Below are 19,032 nucleotides of genomic sequence, written 5' to 3' on the forward strand. Positions count from 1 at the left end.
CAAGGCTGTATCTTATTCATCTTAACACATTTTATTATCTACGAGTAGGCCTGGTGTATTTATTGTTGAAATGCTTTGAGAGAGTTTGCAATCAAGTTTGGAAATTAAGAAGCTTTCCTTTCCCATGTGCGCTACATTCTTTCACAAATAAATTCTTTAGAAGCTGGAATGCATTTTTTTTCCTCCCAGCACTCATGTGATACATGGTGGTTAACCCAAGCTAGCTGACAAAAACAACCCATAACATAACTGAAATCATGGCATTTAAAATGAAAAGTAGAACATTCTCTGTTGAAATAATTTTTATGCAAAAATAAGGAGTCAGAAGGCAGTCAGGTTACAGGGGGAAGATGAGTTCTATTCTAGACATGCTGGAACTGTGCATTTGGGAGACATCAGAGAAGAAACCTATTTCTTGTCGTCTGCGATGTGGCTGTCACCCTCAGGAGGGGTCAGTGTGACTCTCAAGGGTGACTACACAGAGAGAGAAGAGCAGAGGGCCCCAACCAAGTCTTGGGGGGCACCCTCCTCGTTGAGGTGGAAGAAAGACCCAGGGTGGAGTGAAGAAGATGTGAAAGAGAAGTGGCGGATGCAGAGTACCCAGAATGGCCCTGGAAATCAGTGTGCATGGCTCAGAAGCGGCTGTGCAACTGTGCTGAGTGACATTCACCACGGCCAGCCAGAAGCAGGGTGACTAATGACCCCTGCGCAGAGAATCATTGGAGGCCTTCAGGGGCACAATTTCAGTAAAAGGTTTGTGGTATGAGACAAAAATAGAACAGCATCTAGACAGGTGTTTGGGGAGAGGTGCCTACATTTCATTGGCACCTCATTGGCTATAAAGAGAGGAGACGACTCATTGGAAAAGACCCTGATGCTGGGAAAGATTGAGGGCAGGAGGAGAAGGGGGTGACAGAGGATGAGATGGTTGGATGGCATCACCGACTCGATGGCTGTGAGTTTAAGCATAATGAAGGACAAAGAAGTCTGGCGTGCTGCCGTTCATGTGGTTGCAGAGTCAGACATGATGGAGCGACTGACCAACAACAAGAAAGGAGGCGGTGGGGAGAGATCAGGGTCACGGTCAGAGGGCCAAGTTTGGAGAGAGGGGAAGGACACGTTTTTCCTGAGACTAAAAGCAAGGCAGAGAGGATAAGAGTGGACAGAGACAAGTATACAATTGAAGGGATAAGTGGACAAATGAAGGCCCATATAGGATGTCTATTTAAAAGCTATAAATCATGGTCTCCTGTATCACAGGCAGATTCTTTACCGTCTGAACCACCAGGGAAGCCCATAAATCAGGCTGAAAATTGCTAAATAAAGTATGTTCTTCCTCTACTTTGATAAATAGACATTATAATGACCTGGAAAGCCAGGGTCAAATTCCGAACACTTGGATTCTCAAAGCTCCGTGCTAGAACACGGCGGTGTGGGCAGGACTGGCCCCTGGCTTGCAGCCCACGTCCTTCTCTCTGTAGCTGGCTCTGTCCCCACCTCGAGGGGCTCACAGGCACGTGTGTGGACACCCGGTCCTCGTGTCCACACGCCATCACACTTTTCTGTCCTCACAGTGCTGGCTGTGCACACCGTTGGCCAGTCTGGCCCAGGAAGATGGACCTAAGAAAGACGCCCAAGAAACAGACTTGGGGTCACCGGAGCAAGACAGCTGGGGATCCCAGGAACTGGGAGTAGGTTCTAGACACAGAATCTAAGTGGGCTTGCTCCACTGGCCCCACGGACTCTTCCCTCAATGGAAGGGCATGCTCAGAGGAGGGCCAGGGCGGGACATTAGTCTGTGCCTGATTTTAGAGTGTTTTATTAAAAATACAAAGGATGATATGAAAGAATATTGGGGGAAATTTGCCGATCCACTAAAAAAGCTTGGTAAGGAACGCTTTCCAGGGATATAACAAATTCCATATATGAAAAAAAAAAAAATCTCTGTATCTAGTTTGCTGTCATTGTTGTGAAAAGGTGGCAAAATTTAAAACCTAAAGGCAGCACAGCCCTGGACGATGGAGTGCTGGCTTCAGTATATGCCTGACCACGGTCACCAAGAGCTCAGCACGAGGACTGGCCTAGATGTGGAGAAAACCTGCACAATTCCTCCAGGGACGCAAGCGCCAGGCCCCGTCCAGACTGACTGACGATGGTCACGGCAGCAACTGCTCTAAATGGAGAACAATGGCGACCACAGCAGTACTCTTGCCTGGAACATCCCATGGACAGAGGAGTCTGACCGGCTGCAGTCCATCGGATCACAAGAGTCAGACACAGCTGAGCGACTAAACCACCGCTGGCCAGGCAAACTGCTCTCATCATGGGGCTGTGAAGTAATCTGTTAAAACGGGAATCTTACACGTGACGGGGTAAGATCAGTTCCTCGAAGCAGAAGTAAGTTTCTCTTATTTGGCTCAGATGAGAGGGCTATAAATACATATTTGACTTTTTCTTCTCCTTTTAACTGATGGTTAAATATCTTACTGACCAGATGACGATGGGCGATACTATATAAATAACTATTTGACCATGTGGTCTGCTTACAGGGTTGCCACAACTGGTCACTGGAAGGGAAAAACTTGCTAGTTAATTATTAAACAAATAGTAGTCAGGCTTCCCTGGCGACTCAAGGGTAAAGAATCCGCCTGCTGATGCAGGGGGACACAGGTTGGGTCCCAGGCCCCGGAAGATCCCACGTGCCCTGGAGCAATTAAGCCCCTGTGTCACAACTCCTGAGTCTGTGCTCGGAGACTACAAGCCACAACTACTGACCCCGAGAGCTGCAGCTACTGAGGCCTGAGCGCCCCGGAGCCTGGCTCACAGCAAGGGAGGCCATCATAATGAGAAGTCCTGGGACTGCAACTAGAGCGCAGTCCCTGCTCTTCGCAACGGGAAAAAGCCTGCAGAACAACGAAGACCCAGTGCAGCCAAAAGAAAAACAAACAAAAAAATTTAAAAAACTATAAAAAAAAAATAGTAGTCAAATGAATTGTTGGATGTTTCTTAACAAAAACAGATACTGATTGACTGAACCTCCACAAACATTTAGTCACAAAACAGTCTATCATTTGATAGATCTATCACTTAATTATCTGCCCAGGAGAAAAAAAGCATTCTATACTTTTTCAGGTAAATGAGATAGACAGGTGAGCTGCACACCTTCCTCCCTCCTCCCTCCCTCCCTTTATTCGCAGTAAGGAAAGTGCAGTTTGCAGAAAGGGCTGCCTTTGCCTGTGTCTAGCTGGTATTACAAAGGCTGAGAAGACACGCCTAAAGGACAGGATGAGGCTTTTAAAATAGCTTGCAGGCTCTGGTTCTCATCTTCCAAACGGGCTTGGGGATTCTTCTGGGTCCAAAGTAAATAAAATGCTTGAGAGGAATTCAAAGTACATCCAAATGTGAAGCATTCACTGGCGTTACTGGGGATCATGTTAAGCTTCCATGAAAAACCATCTTTCTATGTCGTAATTATCTGGGATCTGCTCTCCAAGGATCCCAACACACTTTATAGAGAGTAATTTGCTAATCCTCAAAATCGTCTGGGTGAAAGGAAAAAGTATAAGAACTCATCCGTTTCTACCGCCTGATTCTGCCACTTACCCAGTCCGTCGCTCGTCGGGACAGACAGGGTCTCACACCGGCTTCCAGGCAGGACTCATAGACCTCACTAAACAAGGACCTCATTGTTGCTGTCGACCGTCTAACATTTATTTTCTTTCTGTTTTTCTGCCTAACATTTAGACCACAACTTTTTCTAAGTAGTTCAAAATTTTTGTGATCATGATTTCTCCACTTTTCCGAGCCTCCCTTAAATCTCTGCGGAGTCCTGCATTTAACATCCAACATAAACATTAAACCACAGCAGTAAAGAAAAGTCTTAACTAGAGAGGACCGATTTTAATACTTTTTTTGCTTTAGAAACTTGTTTAAATACCCTTTTGCTATATTTTCTTTTGCAAATCTCATTTGTTCAGAGAATGCCAGGAAAAAAATGAAAACAAATGCTGAGTTTCGGTCCAAGACACAAAAATTTATCATCAGATTAGAAGGATGATTTATAATATAATATTTAGATGGCAAAGAAAAGCTTTATTTCCAACAAGGAGCTACTAGCATTTTTATGAATAAGGTTTGTGTTTAAATTTCTTTTGGGAAGGATAATCATTTGCTAACTTTAGGAGAAACTGTGCTTTATTATACCTGTTGGGCTTCCCTGGTGGCTCAGGTGGTAAAGAATCTGCCTGCAATGGGGGAGATCTGGGTTCAATCCCTGGGTTGGGAAGATCCCCTGGAGGAGGGCATGGCAACCGACTCTAGTATTCTTGCTGGAGAATCCCTACACACAGAGGAGCCTATCGGCCTACAGCCCACAGTGTCACAAAGAGTCGGACATGACTAAGTGACTAAGCACATATCTCTATATTTTAAGTAGCAAGAGACAATCATTTGAGGCTATTTTGGAGATCTGATAATATGTGAAATTCTAATCTCCTTCTGGACCTACAAATACACCATTCTCAGGTAGGACTGCTGACAGGCAACCAGCCAAGGATTAGACAATAAATATAATTAAAAAGGTCAAGAGATGTGCCAACAGAACTCTAGGGTGTAGACAATGATCTACAGTATCAGTTACTGCTAAGCTTTTCATAGAGAAGTCAGTGTAAAGAGAATGATGTTCTGGAGGTCACAGACTCTAGCCTTAGCTCCAACTTTAACAAGCTTTGTGATCTTAGGTGAGTCACTTAACCCCTCCAAATCTTATTTCCACATTACAAATAATGCTGGCTTAGATGACCTCTAACCCTGTGTGCCTGTAAACCACTGAGCCTCTCTGACTAGTAGGGATGATCTCTGTTTCACCTAATCTCAGAGGGTCATTGAAAGGCTAGGACAATACATTTAGTGAGTATAATGTCAACATTATGGTTTACAAAGTGCTTCTGTCTATCTCATTTCATTCTGATTTTCTCCACACCTTTGTGATTGGTGTTCTTAATATCATTTCCCAAATTAAAAAAATTGATGCTCAGAGAGATTAACAGGCTTTCTTAAGGTCAGAGATCTAGTGGTGGCGGAGGTGGAATCTGAATCCGGGCACTCTAAGTCCAATGCTTTTACTGAAGAGAAACAACCTTTCCCTAACTACTGCCCCGCCCCTCTAGCCTGTCCCAGTCTTTACCTAGGATTTTTGAACTTTCACATCTATGATTGAGTCCATTCTGAATTCTTGTTTAACTCTGAATGGACTTAGAGAAGTCTGTATACCCTTCTTCACTTTTACTTCCAAGCAGCAGCAAGAATGTATTCAGGAAATTCCCTGGTGGCCCAGTGGTTGGGACTCTGTGCTTCCACTGCCAGGGCTTGATCCCTGGTCACGGAACTAAAATCCCTCAAGCTATGTGGTGTGGACAAAAAAAATAAATAAATAAGAAGAAAAAAAGTCCATTTGGGAATTCTTTGGTGCTCCAGTGGTTAGGACTCAGAGCTTCCACTGCCATGGGCCTGGGTTCAATCTCTGGTTGAGGAGCTAAGATTCTGCAAGCTGCATGGTACAGCCAAAAAAAAAAAAGATTTTATCCAAAGCCTGAGCTGATAAGATGATTGATTTCTCTTTCTAAATGTGTGAAACATGCCTGAGATATTAAAAAAGGAGAGTGATAGATGCTGAACTAAGTTTTTGATAGAAGGAATTTTCCCAGCAGGTGCTGGTTTGAGTCACACCTTTCCACATCTTTCTGACCAAGATATCTTTGAGAAAAGTATGTCTCCTACACCTCCTTTGGGTGATGGAGGAGAAGATAAGAGTGCTTTATGTAAATGGTACATATGCACTAGAGAGGCAAATATCAATGAGCTTATATTTATTCAGTTATTCAGTCATTCATCAAATAGTTTCTAAACGCCTAAGTCTGTTCCAGCTTTGTTATAGGGACTGGAGTTTCACTGAGGAGCAGGGTAGTCATGGAGCTTATATTCCAGTGGAGAAACGAACAAACAAGCAATCATATAAAGCAGGGTGATCTTGTGTGTACCCAGTTATGTTCAACTCTTTGTGATCCCAAGGACTATAGCCTGCCAGGCTCCTCTGTCCATGAAAATTTCCAGGAAAGAATACTCAAGTGAGTTGCCATTTCCTACTCTAAGTGATCTTCAGTTCAGTTCAGTTCAGTCGTGTCCAACTCTTTGCGACCCCATGAATCGCAGCACGCCAGGCCTCCCTGTCCATCACCATCTCCCAGAGTTCACTCAGACTCACGTCCATCAAGTCGGTGATGCCATCCAGCCATCTCATCCTCTGTCATCCCCTTTTCCTCCTGCCCCCAATCCCTCCCAGCATCAGAGTCTTTTCCAATGAGTCAACTCTTCCCATGAGGTGGCCAAAGCACTGGAGTTTCAGCTTGAGCATCATTCCCTCCGATGAACACCCAGGGCTGATCTCCTTCAGAATGGTCTGGTTGGATCTCCTTGCAGTCCAAGGGATTCTCAGGAGTCTTCTCCAACACCACAGTTCAAAGCATCACTTCTTCGGTGCTCAGCTTTCTTCACAGTCTAACTCTCACATGCATACATGACCACTGGAAAAACCATAGCCTTGACTAGACGGACCTTTGTTGGCAAAGTAATGTCTCTGCTTTTTAATATGCTATCTGGGTTGGTCATAACTTTCCTTCCAAGGAGTAAGCATCTTTTAATTTCATTTGCTCCTAAATTACAGCTTTCCAAGTATACCGATTGGGCAGAAATAATATGGCTGCAAGAACAAGGAATAAAACGTGAATGAAGAAAAGGCCATGAAGTGGGAGTCAGACATCCTGGCTGTTTACGGTTTAGCTGTGTGACTTTGGGATGTAGATTTTTATTTTCTCATCTTAAAACAGAGGCTGGTGAAAACAATTTCCAAGATCCTCTCTGCTCCCAAGACCCTGTGAGAATTCTGGGGGCCCACCCAAGAAATGGAACGAGAAAGTCTGCTTCACTTAGTTACAGGGGCACCTGTGCCTGTTTTCTCCTGCCAAGGGAGTGAGTCATCTAAGTCTAGGTGGGGATGACTGTTCATTCCCGAAAAGAATGCCTCCAGAATCTGTAAGAAATAATGATCCAGTGTTGGCTCTAGAATAGTGGTTTTCTAACTCTAAAAAATTTTAAAGCAGTGGAATTCTTTCTCCAAATGAAATACTGCACAAAGCCCAGATTGTGAAACGTCATACAATATCAATACAAGTGGAATTGGTTTGGTGGAATTGGGGATGAAGGGGGAAGGGGTAAAAGGTGCCGTCCACACACCTTCGCCCTCCGACATCCTCAGGGGCTCCTCCTACTCTGTTAGGGAGCCTCCCTGGTGGTCTAGTGATGAGGACTTGGCGCTTTCTCTGCCGTGGCCTGAGTTCAGTCTCTGATCGGGGAACTAAGATCCCACGAGCTGTGCGGCGCAGCCAAAAGAAGAAAGATGAAACCACAGTCTTAGAAGTGATTTATATGTCTCCACGGAAACACTACATTTGAGAGGTTTTTTCCAAGTTCAACTTCTCAATAATTCAGCTTATTTTCTGGTGTCACTATTTGAGTGCTCAGTAGAGAAATACCTAACTTCTGGTGTTACTGAATATTTTGAAGGAAAAAAAAATTAAATTAGGCATTAAGAGCTTTTGCAAAGGTGATCTGCTTTAAGGTTATAGTGAAAATATTCCCAGAGCTTGGAGAAATCATGAGGAACAAACTGGAATGAAGGTAAAGGAAAAAAACGCTTCCTGACTTAAATGAAATGGCTCCCTACTTTTCAGGCCAATGTTTAAGTGCTAGGTGACCATTAAAAATTCTGCTGGTTATAAGATTAGAAGACTTTATGCTGATTATTCGGAGAAGGCAATGGCACCCCACTCCAGTACTCTTGCCTGGAAAATCCTATGGATGGAGGAGCCTGGTGGGCTGCAGTCCATGAAGTCGCTAAGAGTCAGACACGACTGAGCGACTTCACTTTCACTTTTCACTTTCATGCATTGGAGAAGGCAATGGCAACCCACTCCAGTGTTCTTGCCTGGAGAATCCCAGGGGCGGGGGAGCCTGGTGGGCTGACGTCCATGGGGTTGCATAGAGTCAGACATGACTGAAGTGACTTAGTAGTAGCATGCTGATTATTAGCAAATAATGTTGCTCCTGTCTTAAGCCTACTTCAGTGGTTCCTGAGAATAACTGAACTCTGCCACTGAATTACTTTTTCTTTTCAGACATCCTTGCTCAAAGGTCCTTTCCTTCTCAGTAATTCTTACTTATGGATTTTGCTAAGCTGCAATAAAAGTGGAAAGTGAAGTGTTAGTTGCTCAGTCATGTCTGACTTGTCAAGACCCCAAGACTGTATCCCGCCAGGCTCCCCTGTCCATGGGATTCTCCAGGCAAGAATCCTGGAGTGGGTTGCCAGCTCCTCCAGGGGATCTTCCAACCCAGGGATCGAACCTGGGTCTGCTGCATTTCAGGCAGATTCTTTATTGTTTGAGCCCAGCTTCAACTTGGATTTGGACTCTAATGACCCAGAGCCCAGGAGCTGAGCCCAAGACAAAGAAAACACACAGCAGAGGCCAAGAGAGAGGCTGTGGGAAGAGTCCAGATCCCTGAGCCAGGCCAGTGGCTTCCAAAGTTTTTAAAGCAAACACAGACTAGAGAGCCTTACAACGGAGGTATAACTGCAGGAAGACAACATAAAGAACTTTCTGGAACTGGGGAGTAGGGAGGCTCAGCATATGCTGCTGAATTCCTAACATATGACAGCACATGCAATGCCATCCTGGGCTATGGAATATATAATTTTCACTAGGAACTCCTAAAACTGTCATTTGCTCATGCCTCATTTTATATTTGTTAAGTGACACACTTTCATTACTTATTCCTAGTCCTTATGTTTCCTTCAGAGAAGAGAACATCAAAGTACAGAGAGATTAAATGAGCTGGATATGATCACATAGTATAAAGATACAGAACATGGACTTCCCTGGCTGTCCAGTGGTTAAGACTATGCCTTCCAATGCAGGGGGTGCAGGTTCAATCCCTGGTTGGGGAGCTAAAATCCCACATGCCTCCTGGCCGAAAAACCAAAACATAAAACAGAACCAACATTGTAACAAATTCAATAAAAACTTTAAAAATGGTCTTCTCAGTTCAGTTCAGTTGCTCAGTCATGTCTGACTCTTTGCCACCCCATGGACTATAGCATGTCAGGCTTCCCTGTCCATCACCAACTCCCAAAGCTCGCTCAAATTCATGTCTATTGAGTCAGTGATGCCATCCAACCATCTCATCCTCTGTCGTTCCCTTCTCCTCCTGCCTTCAATCTTTTCCAGCATCAGGGTCTTTTCCAATGAGTCAGCTCTTCGCATCAGGTGGCCAAAGTATTGGAGTTTCAGCTTCAGCATCAGTCCTTCCAATGAATATTCAGGACTGATTTCCTTTAGGATGGACTGCTTGGATCTCCTTGCAGTCCAAGGGACTCTCAAGAGTCTTCTTCAACACCATAGTTCAAAAGCATCAGTTCTTCGGCACTAAGGTTTCTTTATGGTCCAACTCTCACATCCATATATGACTACTGGAAAACCCATAGCTTTGACTAGATGGACGTTTGTTGGCAAAGTAATGTCTTTGCTTTTTAATATGCTGTCTAGGTTGGTCATAGCTTTTCTTCCAAGGAGCAAGCGTCTTTTAATTTCATGGCTGCAGCCACCATCTGCAGTGATTTTGGAGCCTCCAAAAATAAAGTCTCTTGCTGTTTGCCATTAAGTGATGGGATCAGATGCCATGATCTTAGTTTTCTGAATGTTGAGTTTTAAGCCAACTTTTTCACTCTCCTCTTTCACTTTCATCAAGAGGCTCTTCTTCTCCCCTCAGAAAGATACAGAACCGAGTGAACGGGACTCTGTCACTTGATGTATATGTATCAGATGTCTCTGAGAAGGTACCAAAAAAAAAAAAAAAATCTGCCCACTGTGGCCACTGGCAGGGAGGGTAACTGGGAGCTGAGAGAGGGGAGCAAAGGCTCATTCTTCACCCTGACTTCTTTTGTGCTTTTTACACAGCGTACTATGTGCTCCCATTACTTGTATCTCAACATAGTTCATAATACACGGAGAAAGGTCTTGCAGAATGCATGTAGGCTCCATCCCGCCACCTGCTTGCCTTCTTCAAAGGAGGCCTGGTGAGTGCCAGCAGAGCCTGGGCAGCTGTGGATACTCGCACCCTGGTTATGCTGGCAGGGGTGGTGGGGAGGCTATACACAGTGTCTCCAGTGTACCCACTGTGGGGGGAAGCCTGTCAGGAGTTCTGGAGAATAGAGGCTATTGGGACGAGGTACATGACACCAAGATAAAGTAGCCGACAGATCCAGGATATTCTACCGGACAGATGATCTGGAGTCCCTAGAGAGTGGCCATCACGAAAAGGAAAAGGACAGCGGCAGGAAAGGCAGTGGCCCAGGTTACCAGGGGCTAACAAGACAGGCACGAAAAATGAGGCGGGGACTGCGACTGAATCCCAGATTGAGAAAGATAGTTAGTAACTATTGGGATGGTTTATATTCCATAGCCCAGGAGGGAGGGCAACCATTGGGATAGTTGGGGAAAGTGAACAGGGCTGAATAATTAAAAAATATATACTGGAGTGTAGTAACACTCAGGCGATGGCACCCAACTCCAGTACTTTTGCCTGGAAAATCCCATGGACGGAGGAGCCTAGTGGGCTGCCGTCTATGGGGTCGAACAGAGTTGGACACGACTGAAGCGACTTAGCAGCAGCAGCAGCAGCAGCACTGTGCTAGTTTCTGCTGCACAACAAAGCGGATCAGCCCCATGTTTCCATGTGTCCCCTCTGCTTTGGATTCCTTCTTGTCTAGGCCACCAAGGAACACTGAGTAGAGCTCCCTGTGCTGTCCAGTAGGTTCCTGTTAGTCTCTATTTTATACACAGTATCAATAGTGGATATATATTAATCCTAATCTCCCAACTCATCCCCCCTCCCTCCTCAGTATCCACACACCTGTCCTCTACCTCTGTGTTTACAATAGAATATTACTCAGCCATAAAAAGGAACGAAACTGGGTCATTTGTAGACGAGAATGGACCTAGAGACTCGTCTAGAGTGAAGTAAGTCAGAGAGTGAAAAACAAGTATGATATATTAACCCATACATGTGGAATCTGAAAACACTGGTATAGATGATCTTATTTACAAAGCATAAATAAAGACATGGATTGCATATTATAAGTATGATGAAATTATTGATGATTTTCTTAGAAGTAATAATGATATTGAGATCATATTAGGGAATGTCTTGACTCTTAGCAGAAGTATAGTAAAGTATTTAGAGATAAAGAAGTATGACAGGACTTACTTTCCAATGCATCAGAGAGGATATATTCAGAGAGGAACATAAAGCGGATGAGGGAAAAAGGGATCACTTGGTGAATCTAAGCAAAGGCACACGGGTGGTCATCTTACAGTTCTTTCAACTTTCTTGTAGATGAAACCTTTTTCAAAATAAACAAATTTGGAAATAAAGGGGAAAAGTTTAAAAACAAAACAAAACAGGGAAAACAAAGAGAAGCGTCCTGGGCTAGTCTAGCCTTCCGCCTCTGGGCCAAGCCCGTAAAGTCTCTGAGTCTTGGTTTCCGGTCTGAGGAATGAGGAAACTGGAGGGAGTGAACTGTGAGGTGACCGCAGCTCTAAAGGGCAGGGTCACAGTGAGGAGTCTGCAGGCGCAGGACCGGAAGTCCTCCGCATCCTGACTTCCCTCCCCCTCCCTCCAGACGCCCAGTGAAGGACCACTTCTCCTCAGGGAGCTCATCTTGTGAAATCGTAAGGATTTTCTCCTGTTGTGAAGACTTTAATCCTTCTAGTTTCGTAAGACTTTCTGTGCTCTTAAAAAGACATCTGCAGGAACTAGATGTAGTAAATGTGAGGGGTATAAAAGAAAATGCACAAAATCAAAACCGTTAAAGTACTTCCTGTTAAAAATCAAATAGCATAAAACACGATGAAGCTTCGAGCCCTGAAAGACCTTTATTGTATCTCAGTGTCTTCCTGTAATTTCACCTGGATTTGTCAGTAAATCAAGTATATTTCAATAAAAATGTTTAGAAAGTCAAATATAACTATGTTACCTTCTCAATATTTCTGTAGTTTCACAGATTAAAAAAATGAGGAAATTCTTTACAGTGTTGGGGCAATTGAAGAGACCCTCACAAGTACCGTATATTAACACATATATGTGGAATCTGAAAAGACTGGCATAGGTGATCTTATTTACAGAGCAGAAATAGAGACACGGACGTAGAGAACAAACATAGGGATACCAAAAGGGGAAGTGGGGGAGGAGATGAACTGGCAGATTGGGATTGACGTGTGCGCACTATTGACATGTGTCTGTGCTCATCGTGTCCGACTCTTTGCGACCCCATGGACTACAGAGGAGCCTTCCAGGCAAGAATACTGGGGTAGGTTGTCATTTCTTCCTTCAGGGCATCATCCTGACCCAGGATCCAACTCCTGTGGCTCTTGCATTGAAGGGCAGTTTCTTTTACCACTGAGTCACCTGGGCAGCCCCTACACTATTGATACTCTTGTCAGTAAGGGTGGCTCACTGCAGCTCTGATGCTCAATGGAAGAAGAAAGGGCTCTGTATTTTGAACCACTTCCCACCCTCTGAGTGTTTCCTCCATGCCCAAGCACTAAGAAACCAGTTAGAAGATCCCATACTTTTCTGTTCCTTATCAGTTCCTTATCATACTTTTTTGTTCCAAAGAAAGAGTTCTTTGTTTCCTTATTTATTATCATCTATCTGGGCTTCGGTGGCCCTAGTGGCGAAGAGCCCACCTGCCAATGCAGGAGACATAGGAGATGCGAGTTCCACCCCTGGATCAAGGCGATCACCTGGAGAAGGAAATGGATACCCACTCCAGGATTCTTGCCTGGAGGATTCCATGGAGAAAGGAGCCTGGCATGCGATGGTCCACGGGGTCACAAAGAGTTGAACATGGCTGAAGTGACTTAGCAAGCACACGTGAAATAGATAACTAATGAGAACCCAGCGTATAGCACAGATGCTCTGCTCAGTGCTCTGTGGTGATCTAAATAGGAAGGAAAGCCGAAAGAGGGGATATGTGTATACAGATAGCTGATCACTTTGCTGTACAGTAGAAATGAACACAACATTGTAAAGAAACTATGCCCCAATAAATTTTTTTCAAATAATAAAAAGAAAAAAGGTGGGAAAAGCCCTAAAAAAAAAAAAAGAGAGAGACTGTGAGCAAAATACTACTTTGGGGATGGTTCCCCAAAGGCGGGTGTCTGGAGAGGTGTGCTGTGCTGTGTCTTTATTACTGCATGCCTCTGTGGAGTCATCTATCAGAATTAATTTTTATAGGTCTTCCTTGAAAGGTTACAAGCTCAAGGTTGGCAGGCAACGCTGTACCTGAAAGACCACTGCTCTTAGCAAGTGCTCAATCAGCGCTTGTAATTTTGTTGAATTTAGCTGAAATTCAGCAGGTCATGTGCCAACAATTTGTTTTCTAATTGTCAATCAGAAACAAAACAAAACAAGATCTTGTGAATGCTTGTTTCTTTGATATTATTTCTTTTTTTGTACAACATGTCCAGTTTGGCTAATTGTTCTTCCAGATTACAGACTTTTAACGGTGAGAATTAGACAAACACAAATCTCTCCATATATTCCGCATGTGCGATGCAGTGAAATGTCCAACACGCTCCCTCCCTGTTAGCTTGGTCACTTCCTGCCTTCTGTCTCAACCTTTACCCAGTCCTGGGGAACTCTGTCAGTCCATTTCTTGCTGAACTTCTACTGAATCTTTCTAAAAATCTGCAAGAAGTAGCTTCACATACAGAACAGTTCCATTCTCATAGACATAGAAATCCTCTTTCTAATGGAAAAATTTTTTCTAGGTAACTATGAATATCTAGATAACTCTGGGCTTCCCATGTGGCTCAGTGGCAAAAAGAATCTTCCTGCCAAGACAGGAATTGTCAGCAACCCCAGTTTGATCCTTGGGTCCAGAAGATCCCCTGGAGAAGGAAATGAAAACCCACTCCAGTATTCTTGCTTCTTGCCTGGAAAATCCCACGGACTAGAGGAACCGCGTGGGCTAGTCCACAGGGTCGTAAAGAGTCGGACACGACTGAGCATGCACGCACCACATATATGAATATGCCAGTTTTAACTGTGGAATGTTTGCTGTGGTCTATGAGGGGTTAAAATCTTCATGTAACTCAAAGGGAGCTCAAAGGGAGCTGAGGTACCCTGGGCTTTAAGATCCACAAGGGAAGTGAATGGGCTGATCTAATTATTCACAGAACCCAAGGTTTTAAAACATGGGTGGGATTTATGCTGATACAATGGATGTCTAACCATCTACTTCAACACAGTGGTCCACGTGATTGAAGAATTATGCTCCATCTTATACTAGCAAAGACCTAAATTACTTAAAAATGTTAAACCCATATGACATAAAAAAGTACATACACAGTGGAATATTACTCAGTCATAAAAGAATGAAATAATGCCTTTTGCAACAACATGAATGGACCTAGAAATTATTGTACTAAGTGAAGTAAGCCAGACAAAGACAAATATCATACGAGAACACTTATATGCAGAATCTAAAAAAGAAAAAAAAAACCCAAATGAACTTATTTCCAAAACAGAAAGAGAGTTATACACACAGAATACAAACTTATGAGGGGAAAGGGATGAGGGGAGGAGTACATTAGGAGGATGGGATTAACATACACACACCACTATATATAAAATAGATAAGCAACAAGGACCTACTGTATAAAACAGGGAACTACACTCAGTATCATGTAATAACCTATAACGGAAAAGAATATGAAAAAGAATATATATATATATATATGAATCACTTTGCTGCACACCTGAAACTAACATGATATTTTATTTTATTTTATTTATTTATTTATTTATTTTTTCACTAATATTTTATTTCTTTCCTTGACATAAGAGCACGGCATTGACAAGTCACCTTTTTAACTTAATATAATATCCATCTTTCTATTATAAGAATGCAATATATTACCTATTATTTTTTTTTTCTCTAATTTTATTTTATTTTTTAAACTTTACATAATTGTATTAGTTTTGCCAAATATCAAAATGAATCCGCCACAGGTATACATGTGCTCCCCATCCCGAACCCTCCTCCCTCCTCCCTCCCCATACCATCCCTCTGGGCCGTCCCAGTGCACCAGCCCCCAGCATCCAGCATCATGCATCGAACCTGGACTGGCAACTCGTTTCCTACATGATATTTTACATGTTTCATTGCCATTCTCCCAAATCTTCCCACCCTCTCCCTCTCCCACAGAGTCCATAAGACTGTTCTATACATCAGTGTCTCTTTTGCTGTCTCGTACTCAACTGTACTTCAATAAAACATTTTAAGAAAACACAGAAAAGTAAAAAAAAAATCAAAATGAAGAAAAACTCATTTGAAGGGAGGGAGGGCCAAGGAGAGAAAGCGCTGAACACTCGTCTGGGAGCCATAAGGCAGAACAGGGCCGGCCTGGCCGTGCTCGGATCGTGGCACAGAGACTCCTGGCAACTGAACCCAGGAGGGGTCTGGGGCAGCCCCGTGGTGCTCACTGGTCACCAGGGGCAGTGTGTTCCAGCTCCTCAGGGAGACAGAGCTGCTCCCCATGGCAAGGGCCCACATCCCACTCATGTTTGCAGGACATGGACGCTTATCCCTTCATCGTAAAAGGATTCACACAGAGCTTCACACAAGGGACTCTGGGAGCCTCGCAGCCTCGAAAGGGGACCCAAAGTCAACGAAGCGGCGGGTTTCAGTCTGCTTCTTGCTGTATCCATCACAACACACGGACATGGCTCAGCACAGTAATCCCCAGGTGCAGGCGGAATGTCAAGCTAAGTCACGGGAGATGGGCTGTTTCTGAAGGACGTGTTTGATCCCCAATGCGGTTGAGAATATTTAGGATAGACTGAGTACCCGTGACCCATGGCTGCACATATATTGCTCCTCTCAACTGAACTGCTGATAATAATTACTCAGCACCGTGTTCAGGTTATTTGCTCTGGTCAAAGCCAGGAGTACAGGTGCCCTTCTCAGAGCTCAGGTCTCTGAAGGAGGAGGCAAAGCAAACTCAGCGATGACAAAAGGGATATCACTGAAAGGGGATCATTTCTCCCAAGGCAAGCACCTTCGCCGTCAGCTGTGTGACCCTCCCTGTGAGCCAAGGCAAGGCAACGCTGAGAACCGTGATAGGCGACCTGGTTGGTGATGCAGCAGGCATGGATGGGTGGGTGAGGGGTGCTGGGGTGGGGATGGTGGCCCTGAGAAACCTGGGGAGACGCCTGCCGTGCTTCTATCTGCCTGTTTCTGCCCCTCCCCACCCCACTCCAACGTGCGGCTTCCTGGGTGGCTCAGCGGTAAAGAATCCGCCTGCCGATGCAGGAGACGCAGGTTCCATCCCTCGGTTGGGAAGATCCCCTGGAGAAGGAAATGGCAACCTGCTTCAGTATTCTTGCCTGGGAAATCCCATGGACAGAGGAGCATGGCGGGCTCTAGTCCAGAGGGTGCCAAAAGAATCTGACACGAAACAACAACAACGGCAACACCACAACATCGCACAACTTGTCAAGGGCAGTGCTTTCTTCTGTAGCTACTGGTCTTTAGGTCACGGTCTTATCATTTTCTGATTATTAGAGCAGATGAAACAGAAGGCTCCCTTTCTCGGTGCTGACAGATGGGGTGATGAGAAGATGAAGACCCTGTCTGCTCCAGGTGAGCACCCCCCAGCCAGCCTCATGTCCTGACTCGGGGCGACTTCTGGGCAGATGGGGTCTGGGGTGCCTCTCACCCTCCACAGTTCACGCCATTACCTTAAACTTCTCCTCATAGTTCTCGAAGGCCTCCATGACCATGCACACAGCTTCCATCGAGCGCTCGAGCCGGCCATCCACCCCGTTGAAGCGGTACATGCTGCCCGACACGTCTACTACCAGGCGCAGGCGCTTGGGTTTCTGTTGGGGGCTGCCCATCTGAGGGAGGGATGACAGAAAGGCCTTGAGAACCAGAAACCATCACTGGCTGCTGTTCTGAGGGGTCTCACGCCAGTCCCAGAATGCCAGCGGCCAGGTAGGTAGGTCAGCTGTAGGCTGCGCCCTGCACAAGGCTGTCCTGGCAGGTGGGGAGGCATGGGTTGCTACTGTTGGGAATCGGGTCGCACAGCAGGTGAGTGGCAGGCTCCCCGTCAATCATATTACCTCCCAAGCTCTGCCTTATGTCAGATCAGCGGCGACATGAGATTCTCATAGGAGCACAAACCCTACTGTGAACTGCGCATGTGAGGAATCTAGGCTGCATACTCTTTATGAGAATCTAATGCCTAATAATCTCATTCTGAAGATGAGATGGTTGGACGGTATCACTGACTCAATGGACATGAGCTTAAGCAAACTCCGGGAGATAGTGGAAGACAGGGAAGCCTGGTGTGCTGCAGTCTATGGTGTAGCAGAGAGTCAGACACGACTTAGCGACTCAACAATAACAATTATTTCATCATTTAATCACAATGTAATAATAATAGAAATATCAATAAAGCGCACTATAAACAAAATGTGTTTGAATCATCCCGAGACCATCCCCCCCACCAACCCTGCCTGGTCCGTGGAAAAATTGTCTTCCATGAAACCTGTCCCCGGTGCCCAAAAAGTTGGGGACTGCTGATCTACAGAATTTCAGTAAATGGAGCTTCAGATTTGTGTTGGTAGTTGGGGCCACACGGGGGAGGATTTTCCTTTGGAATATGGTCCTTTGGAGGACCAACCTAGTCCAGTAAGACTTCCTTAATGAGACTGATGCCATCTTAAAAACAATAATCAGGAAAGAATATAAACCCCAATGTGTCATTTTCCCATTAAGCTTTAGAACCAGTTTCTCTAGGAAGATGGAGCTATTCTGGCAGCCCACAGCGATTTTACCTGTTGTGTGGTGACCTGAAAATCACTTCCACATGGTCAGTAAGAAATGTCAGATTCCTAAAATCAGGGATGTGAGGGGCAGGGGCCTCTTGCAAAGAAGTGAAGGAAAAACTCTCTTCCTGTCTTTTGTCTTTAGGAAGCTTTCAGTTTTCTACTCCTTCCAGTGACTGAATTACTGCTTCTTTTTACTTTTCCTGGCATTAAAGGCATGAACGTGGCATCGAACTACAGGTCAGCAAGAACCATCAATTAAAATGTGAAACGCTTAGGAGTTTCAGTTTGGTTTTGGACCCAGGCCTGCCGATGTGCAGAAAGAAAAACAAAAGTATGCTTGTCAGATTTACTTACAAGAGAAAAAGGAGAAAAATTCCAGATTATTCGGTTACCATACACTCGGTGACATGTATGAAAACGAATGAGCAAAGTTAGTCATTTGAAGAAAATGCTGTGGGTTCTGGAGTGTACTGGTTGGAGACAGATTCAGTGTACTTCTGAAAAGCTCGTTGACTCTGCCTGCGTCAGGCACTGCCTACAGTGCCTCGTGCTGCCATGACGACCCACACTTTCAGATGTATTTAAGCACAGTGGTGGCCCACAGTGAGTCCGTGAAGAAAGCGGCCACTGGCTCATACCAGCATGGCCCCCTCCACCCCACCGACCCCCCAGGTCTCAGTGGCTGCTCAGCAATTCCAGTTATTCGAGGATTTTCAAAGTCCAGAGCCCTCTAAGAGACTCACCTACTTGCCATTTTTTGCCTCTTGTATTAGTGCAAATATTTTAATGTTATGACTCTTAAACTTTACACTCTGGGAGAAATCCTTATTTTCTAAAAATTTCTTTGGTCACAGGATAAACACAGATCTTTAAAGGAACAGAAGAGCAGAAAACCACTAAGGTGGCTCTAGTGTTCTCATCTGTGTCACCCTCTGGGATTCAGGGACACGGAGTGACTTGCGTTTCCCCTCTAGGGCACAGCTCTGTGTCCTGGGGGCTCGTCTGCGAGATGGCAGCGGC

At 44.8% G+C, this 19,032-nt stretch overlaps 1 protein-coding gene across 7 annotated transcripts in view; it reads right to left on the minus strand.

Moving 5' to 3' along the window:
• VWA8 (von Willebrand factor A domain containing 8) overlaps window positions 1-19,032 on the minus strand; it is a 416,362-nt gene that overhangs the window by 26,992 nt on the left and 370,338 nt on the right. For 6 of the 7 annotated variants that reach the window (XR_009496658.1, XM_059892187.1, XM_025000014.2 and 3 more), the window contains one exon: window positions 16,918-17,076. Coding sequence is in view for 6 of the 7 variants with exons in the window: in XM_059892187.1 (XP_059748170.1) it covers window positions 16,918-17,076 (159 nt within the window). In the remaining variant the exon portion in view is untranslated. Of the gene's footprint in view, window positions 1-15,297; window positions 16,526-16,917; window positions 17,077-19,032 lie in introns of those variants that run through there. The other variant, XM_059892188.1, reaches the window with a different exon arrangement.

The sequence above is a fragment of the Bos taurus genome, chromosome 12 (assembly GCF_002263795.3).
Source record: "Bos taurus isolate L1 Dominette 01449 registration number 42190680 breed Hereford chromosome 12, ARS-UCD2.0, whole genome shotgun sequence".
NCBI lineage: Eukaryota > Metazoa > Chordata > Mammalia > Artiodactyla > Bovidae > Bos > Bos taurus.